The sequence below is a fragment of the Acinonyx jubatus genome, chromosome A1, assembly GCF_027475565.1.
Source record: "Acinonyx jubatus isolate Ajub_Pintada_27869175 chromosome A1, VMU_Ajub_asm_v1.0, whole genome shotgun sequence".
Lineage (NCBI taxonomy): Eukaryota > Metazoa > Chordata > Mammalia > Carnivora > Felidae > Acinonyx > Acinonyx jubatus.
The window spans coordinates 104795089-104803884 of NC_069380.1; the positions used below are offsets into that span (position 1 = coordinate 104795089).

Consider the following 8796-nt stretch of genomic DNA (forward strand, 5'->3'; position numbering starts at 1 on the left):
TAATGAAGAGGACACGGACAGGAGACTAAAATAATAATAATAATAATAATAATAATAATAATAATAATAATAAAGGAACACTGTGGCCATTGATATTGCACTAGTGAAGGGAAAAGAGCATTTCATAAAGAGAGTCAGTAATGGTGCTAATGCCTTAGGAAGTGGAGCAGAGTGGGGACTGGAAAAGAGAGAATATTTCCTGATGAAAATAGAGTTATTACTCAAGGCCACAGAAATTCATGGATGCCCTCTGGAATTATATACCATAAAATGAGGGTAGGCCTGTGAATGTTTTGTTGCCCAGGCAGAGAATTAAAAAGTTGAATTGTAAAATTTCTCCAGGATTGGGTTTGTTTGTTTGTTTTTTGCGGGAAAACTAAGACAAGACAATGAAGATATGGGCAAGAATATCTTCCAGGCGTTCAGATAAGGGAGGTTCCGGAAAGCAATGGAGGAAATCTGCTAATCAGGGTGGTCAGAGAAAGCCTGGATGAACTGTGAACGAGAGCTTTAAAAAGCTGAGAAAATGACGGATTATTTTCAAAGAAAATGAAACTAAAGTTCTACTCAGAAGTTTCATCAGAAGACAATGACATCGGTCATAGAAATCTTGAATCTTCAATATCTGAGTCAGACAGATTCTCTTGCATGTCTTCTTAGGGAAAACGTGGAGAGAGAAATGTTAAAAATGAAACGTCACTCTGGCTTGAGGCAAGTTTAAAATTTTATTCAATTACTGAGCAATTAAATAAAGAGTATCTGCTTCTACTCTGTTAGAATATTACCTTAAACACTGGCCTAAAGGATTACGCTTGAAGACCCGACAATTCTTAGCTAGGTCATGAATAACACAGTGTTAGTCTATTGTTGTGATCTTTCAGGGTTGCTGGGAGTTCATATGTGTAAAGCAGAGCAAGTTAATAAACGTAAAGCATCATGTCAGTACACAGTATTTTGTCAGTTACCTTTCCCGATTAGTTAACCTACAAAACAGGACATGAACCACAGGATTACACAATAGGCAATAAACAGAGCATAGGGTTTGCAAATGCCTACAGGTTTAGGCATCAGAACACGTGGATTCAAATCTATGTTACCCTGGGCAAGTTACTTAACTCAAATGCACCCATCTTCTTTCTCTGTAAAATGGGGTCATAATATTACCTCATAGTTCTTTTTATGTGAGGATTAAATAACATGGGATCGTCAAAAACATAAAACAGTACCAGGCACATAGTAAAAACCCAGTAAGTTACAGTTCTTATTCATTTAAAAAAAAATTTTTTTAATGTTTATTTACTTTTGAGAGAGAGAAAGAGAGTGAGTGGGGGAGGGACAGAGAAAGGGAAAAACAGAATCAGAAGCAGGCTCCAGGCTCCGAGCTGTCAGCACAGAGCCTGATGCGGGGACTCGAACCCACGAGTTCTGAGATCACGACCTGAGCTGAAGTCAGACACTTAACTGACTGAGGCACCCAGGCTCCCCAACAATTCCTAATTATAAAGAACTTCTCCAATGAATCCAGGTACTTTTATAACATAGATGAGTAGCTTCTGGACCAGAATTAAAGCATTTTGCTTAATAAACATCATGACCCTACTCCTTCTTAGTTTATGGTGACAATAATTAAGCCACCGAAGATTTTTCACTCCAAAGACAAATACAGATATAGTTAGTAAGGAAAATAATCAGAGACTTATACCCTTGTTGCAAAAGACATTTTGCGTTTACTCAGAAGTTTCAGAATAATGCATTAAGTAAGGTCACATCTAAGAAACATACTTGATTTTGATCCACAGGTTGGTGATATTTGGCCGCTGGAACAGGTACACATGTTAGGACGGGAACAAAATCCATCTCCACAACTATTTCTACAAATTGCTGTGGAAAGCACAATAGGGAAGGAGAGGAACAATTAGGTAATAATCCACAGTTTACAAAACCAGAAAGCTACAGTTAACAACACTAAACCTGAAAAGCTAAGATAAAAACAACAACAACCATGGGATACATAATGACTAATTTCAGATATGTAACAAAACTACCCATTGTAGACATGAGACTTAGTCTCATAAGTATCCTTACAATAATGTGCAAACAAATGGCACTATTTCAAGTTCCATAGCCCTTTAATTCTCCCATCAATACGGGTCATGTTTCCCATTCAAGGCAGAGTGTTTATACACAGAATTTACCACAAGACAACAGTCTTGGTCCTAGAAGCTGGGAGGACTGAGGAAACCCAGAGGTCCCACATACCTCAGGAAACACAGCCCACTCTGGAAAAGATCTTCACAAGACATAGGAAATACAAAATGGGTGGAGCCAGAGACTCTGAGCCCTAACCACTTGGCCAAGCCCCAGGGGTTCTGTGCACATTCCTTCCCAGCTGGTATCTGACCTGCCCCATCATCAATCTTTGTTCTCCTTAATAATTCCCTCTCTCCTTCCTCCAGCCTTTCTTCCCTTATGCTACCACCACAACGTGGCCTATCCCTGCTGCTCAGAAAAGCTGCTGCGACATTTTGATGGAGGGAGAGTTAAAGCCTCCTGCGGTTGTGACCTCCAAGGTATGAGGGTCATCACAGCAAAGAATGTTAGGCTCACTGACACAGCACATACCATGGATCCTCAAAATCATCAGCAGAGTGCTTTCAAATGGGAAGGCTCTCCCATGTTTAGTCAGTTCATTTATCTCCATATCTACAACTGAATTCTTTCTTTGTGCACAAAGTCTATGTACTTTAATGCTCCATGAGTAGATGCATGAAGACAAGAAGAGGAGAGTCTGGGAATGTCTTCAAACTAGCTATAAACATTTATGCAGATGTGCGTATGTGTCTTTTGCTAGACAGGGGTCTCACAATTTTCAAAAAGATCTAAGACCCGCAATAATGTAAATGGCGTGTTCCACAGAAGCAAGCTAACTCAGTAATTGTTTTCCTTCTCCAAATTGCCTCTTGACATCCACATAATATGACCAGCATCTCCATTAGTAGTCCTTATAAGTGAAAATGTCATAGATCACAGTGTGAAGACTGTTAGGCAAGAACATGGTTCCTGTCATAGAGTGGACCGTTAATTTCTAAAATGTGCTACAGTTTCTGATCACCAATAATTTTCCAGTGACACATATTCACTAAAATAATATTTTATGTCAAAGCCCCCTATCCCCAGCAAGCTGACATTGAGTTTAGGCTTAGGTGATCTACAAAGTGCGAATACCCAGGTCCTAAACCCAAGGAAGGTCTCATGGAGGAAGACCGGTCATCCTCAGACAGCAGATCTCTGTTATGACCACAGGTGTGTGCTCTATAGCTGTGAGCCAGTGAGAAGGGAAAGCATGTAGGCCCTTTCTCCTCGTGCTCATCTCAAATTAAGATTTCCCTCACCAAACTGCCTATCCCTCCCACAGTCATGAAAACCATGAGACCCAGAAACACCAAAAGGAGAGGGCAAGAGGACATAGTTGTTAGGATTTTACAGATGCTGGGAGAAGGTACGCAGCACAGTGAAGAATACACAGTACGCCAGAGGTCTGATGTGGAGCTCTTGTGCTACTGTGGACCCACTGTAAACTTAGAAAAAAACACACAGCTTCTCTGGGTTTTAGTTTTCTTCTTGGTAAAAGAAAACAGAGCTTATACTGGAGGGATCTGATGTCTTTTCAGGTTCAAATGCTATGATTTCAGGCCAACTCCCTCCCATTCTACTGATCAAAATGCCCTTCATAGCAAAATTTCACAATAAGTAAATCAACACACTTTCCCACTGCTTCAAGTTCTAACAAGATTAAAATAAAACCAAACCAATGAAAAGTGAGAGAGTCAATTCCATTCCTTTGGAAACAATATTGGGAAGTTCAGAAGTACTTCAGTGATCTTTGCAGGTCACAACTAAGAACCCTGACAACAAGCACAGAGACTCAAATCAAAATGCATCAGGTTTGCAGCAGTTTGAGAAATACACTTTTCTTTTATTATCTTTGCCTCTTCATGAAGCCTGGTGAAGGCCAAACATTAAAATTCTAGACGGTAATCATTCTAATGTTTTCTGTAAAGAAAGAATTCTGTTGTATAAATGTGTGAAAAAAATAATCTTTGGTGCATGCATTCTATTGGTATTTTACTTATCTCTTTTTCTAAGTTGCCTCAGAGCTTGCCTTTTGCTAAATGATAGAAATTCAATAAATGCAATAAATAACTTATCATCACCAGGAAATCCTAGAATGAAAATTCCCGACTTTGACTTTATGATGGTTTCAGTTTGGTTATTATCTTCACATATTATCATTTTAAAAGCCAAAAATAATTGAACTACTAAATTTAATGTAAAGTATTAAAATTCAAAATTTAAGTGAGATCTCTACAACAGAATATAAAGGCATTACATTCTTCCTCTACTTTGTGCACTATTTCAATTTTTTTTTAACATTTATTTATTTTTGAGACAAAGAGAGACAGAGCATGAACAGGGGAGGGTCAGAGAGAGGGAGACACAGAATCTGAAACAGGCTCCAGGCTCTGAGCTGTCAGCACAGAGCCCGACGCGGGGCTCGAACTCACGGACCGCGAGATCATGACCTGAGCCCAAGTCGGCCGCTTAACCGACTGAGCCACCCAGGCGCCCCTGTGTACTATTTCATAGTCTTGGGTGTTTGAGTTATTTTTTTAATGCGCTGATATTTTTGTAGAGAACTCTTGATATATGTGCTATACACATTTTTGGAGATTTAAGGATAACTTCAAAGTTTATGCTTTCTAGAGATTTATGATACATGTAACTTCCATTGTATTTCATAAACACCCAAATATTTCAAGTAGCAGAAATGCAGGCTACAATGCCACTGTTGTTCTGAGATTTCCAAAGTGGTTTTTCTAAACAAGTAAAAAGCACAACGTTACTGAAAAACTACAAATATTTAAAGCCAACATTCAGAGGGATGTGTGTGTGTATATATATATATATATATATATATATATATATATATACACACACATGTATATATGCACAATATATCCATGTACATATATATTTCTACCACAAATATTCTGGAAGGCTCTGTTCTCTGGAATTCCCATTCCACACCAATCCAATAAAATCTGACTTTACAGATTTTCAACACATACCATAAACCGATCCCTTCTTCTCGGCTGCTCTCCAACTCAATAATGGCAGTCACATTCATTACATTTAGTGAGTCAGACTTTCCGCAATGCCTAAGTCATCCCAGCTAGTATGGCAGGTGTGTGGTGAGTGACATTAGCTGCTTTAGGATTCTAGGAACCATGTTAAGTTTAAAGCAGGCATGATTATGCCCTACTGGCCTGAAAGAGTAAATACACCCTCTATAAATGCCTCACATAGATGATTTCTGCATTGGAGAAAAAAGAATGCAGTACCCTTTCTTCCTTTTGAATAAAGTAAAGGCTTATAATCAGAGAGTTTATGTAAAATATTTATGAATCACTTTAAAGAACAGTCATTATTTCCCATTTTTGCCTCCCAACTGGAGATTGTGGGATTTTTAGAGTAGAAAAACTTTTAAGAAACAAGTCTTCACAACACTTGAGATTTCATTCCTTTTTAAAAAACTGAAACAACATTACATTAAGGGTCTATCTCAAACCCACAAAACCAATAAATATAGAGTCAGAGATGCCACTACATCCTTATTATCCCTTGGCTAGTGAGGCTTGCCCATTTTCTCTGTTCACAGTTGCATAATTACCTTTTCCCTGGAGAACATGAAGGTCAATCTAAAGTCAAGATTGGCTCTAAATGAATGTGCTGTCTATGATACCTGGCTCTCCTCCGGACAAGACAAATGTGACTCTGCTAGATAAATACACAGAGGAAGGCCAGTCACACTTCAACTCACAAATTCACAGGAATGTGAAATAAGACATCCTATGGCCCATCACGGTGAAGTTGATAACTAATGACTTCTCCAATTAGAATTTAGGAAAGCTACATATACTCTTTGAAAACTAAATAAAATAATAAAAATTTTAAGGTCAGAGATGCAGAACTTTTGAAGTTCTACGCCTCACACTTTGAAAAACCTACTGTACTCTAGGAGACAGATATGGAGCCTGAAAATCCTAAATTTAAATATCTTCGGGAAAAAAAAAAAAAAAACAACCTCAAACCATTTGGGAAGAGTTCTTTTAAAAATTTTGTTGACCTGGGTCAACTCTAAATCCCTGAGAGAGTTCCTTTCATATCTATGTTATGTGGCTGTTGAGATGAAACCAGAGATAATAAAGTGGTTTTGTACAAAGGCCTAAGCAAGCTTGATCTTCAAAAGTCCTAAACCTCATGCAGTCAAAAGCCAGATAATTTACATAATCACATTGTGGTCTTATCTGGACTCTTTTAGGAAAAAGTGGTTTTGAGTTATCTAGGGAATTGCTGTACTCCCCCTTCAGTTTGTATTAATAGACACAGAAAGATAAAACTTCCAAGTATCTCTGAAACCTTTATCATTATTGCCCTTCAACAGAGCCTAGAAGTGGAGCCTAAACTGATGTAAACCGGCTGCTTCTTCCTCAACACTCGAATGGGGCCGCGTCCTAATTACCACTGCTTTGTGGCCACTGGATTCTAAAAGCAACTGTGTGCCCCCAAGGACTCAATGCAAGAGCTGGGCCCTGACAGGGGGCCGACCGCGCTGCCCAGGCGGCAATCCCCATCAGGCACTCACGGACAATGCACTGGTTTCCTCCAGGAAGCGTCTTCCATCCAGGGCAACAGTAGGAGTGGAACCTGGATCCGCACACGTTGGGCCTGCGATGGACAAGCGAGGTCACACACATGGAGGGAAGGGTACGGTAACACATTAGCGGTTTTCCCAAGCAAAACCCTGAGTGAGAGGATTTCGGGACAACAAACAAACCAAAACTACACTTCACATTCTTGGGGCTTGGGGCGCAGACAGGGAAGTACATGGGCTGGAACAGGGGAGGGTCGGAAACGTCTAAACCTTGCTTTTCGTCTGCCCTCCCGTATTGCCTTCCTAAAGGGCGAAAAGAAACTTAGAAACACGTCATTTGCTACTACTCTAGACTCCGGATGCAGAGAACAAAGGGATCCCCCTGTTTTCAAAAATCCTTGCCCTCGTCCCCAAATCCGTCCCTCCTCCATCCACTGTTCCTGCGGCCCCGACGTGTCCAGGAAGGCGCGTCGGAAGCTGAAGCGCTGGAGTTTGATGATTAGACTGAACCCTAAGCCTCGCACTGGTCCTCAAACAAAAGGCTCGGGAGCGGCGCCCCCGACGGTGGGGTGCTGGCAGGCTCCACCAGCCCCGACGCCCAGTGGACTCAAGCCCGCCTCCAGCCCCACATTTGGAACCTGTTCCCGCACCGCGGTCACTGCGCGCGCTCTACCATCCGCACCCGGGGGCCTCCGACCCAACCCCCTAGGGAGGGCTTTTTGCCCACTGAGCTGCGAAGGAAAAGGGGGAGGCGCTCCTGGGAGTCCTCGGGATTCTGGTGGAGGGGGCCGCGGCTTGAGCCGCCAGAACTAGGCTGAGGGAGGGGTGGGATGGAAAGCTGCCAAGGCAAGGGTCTCCCCCCCCCCCCCCCCAGTGCCTCCTGCCCACCTACCCTCGGAGCACGTCCTGCTGTCCTCGTCTGCGGACGCGGCTGGCCGCCGCGGCGCCCTCCTCGCGGTACTCAGGCACCGCGAACCCGCCTTCGGAGCCCGCCGCCGCGGGCCTGACCTGTTGCGGGGGCGGCTGGGGCCGGGGCGGTTTGGGCGGCGGAGGCTGGGGCTGGCCAGCCGTGCCCTGCGCCCAGAGCGCCACGCAGCCCAGCCACACGAAATAGGGCTGCAGACACAGCCGCCGCCGTCTCCCCATCGCGGGCGCCGAGAGCGCGCGGACCGTGGTCCGCGGACAGGGAGTGCTGGGAGACAAAAATCTGTGCGGCCTGAAAAAAGTCAGGGTCTACAAAGCCCTCCGTCGGCTCCCGAGACTCCCCGGGGCTCGGGCTCCCTGCTCTAGCGGGAGCCCCGGAGCGAGCGCCGGCCCCCTGGCTGACGCCGGGGCGCGGGCTCTAGCGCAGCGGGCGGCGAGGCGCGGCGACGGTAGAGCCGGCAGCCCTGAGCGGTCCACGTTGCATCCCCCGGGCCACGGCCCCGAGCGACTCCAGGACCGCCAGCGGGTGGGGGCGGGAAATTACAAAAGTAACCCGAGCAGCCTCGGCGTAAAGTTACAAAGAAAGCGGACCTCAAAAGAAAAAAAAGGCCTGCACGCAGCGCCGCGGCGGATTCCCGTGCGCTCCGGGAACAGATCTTGCAAAGCTGCAAAAGTCACCAGAAAGAAGCCGGCAAGCAAACAAAAGTCGCCCCCCACGGAAGAGGGTCTCCTCCCGGCTCGCCTGGAGTCCCGCGGGGCAGCGACGCGCCGGCGGCGGCTGAGGAGCCGAGCTGAGGTGTGCGGGGCCAGGGCGAGCCGCCGGTGAGAGAGAGGGCAGGAGGCTGGAGGCCGGGGAAGATGCGGCGGGCGAGGGTGCGGCGCGGGGGTTTTGAGGCCCGGCGGGGCGTGGGGCGGGCCGGCGGGCGGCGGCTGTCAGTGGGGGCTGGAGCGCAACCGTCCACACGTGGAGCGCAGCCCCGACCCAGGGGCCGACGCACAGTGGGCGGAGACAGAGTTAAGGGGCGAACGGGTGGGGAGGAACAAGGGGAGCTAGGGGCTGGGGGAGGGGAAGAGGAAGGAAGGGGGTAGGATGAAGGGAGGGGAGAGGACTGAGATTGGGGAGAACGGGGGGGGGGGGCAAGCCGGAGAGGAAGGCC

The 8796-nt window shown here is 45.4% G+C and overlaps 1 protein-coding gene across 1 annotated transcript in view; it reads right to left on the reverse strand.

Moving 5' to 3' along the window:
• FBN2 (fibrillin 2) overlaps positions 1 to 7887 on the reverse strand; it is a 254200-nt gene extending 246313 nt beyond the window's left edge. The window contains exons 1-3 of the mRNA XM_027076778.2: positions 7608 to 7887; positions 6707 to 6789; positions 1783 to 1881 (exon numbers count right to left, since the gene is read on the reverse strand). Of these exons, the coding sequence (XP_026932579.1) occupies positions 1783 to 1881; positions 6707 to 6789; positions 7608 to 7861 (436 nt within the window). The 5' untranslated portion in view covers positions 7862 to 7887. The remainder of the gene's footprint in view (positions 1 to 1782; positions 1882 to 6706; positions 6790 to 7607) is intronic.
• Positions 7888 to 8796: the final 909 nt, after the last annotated feature.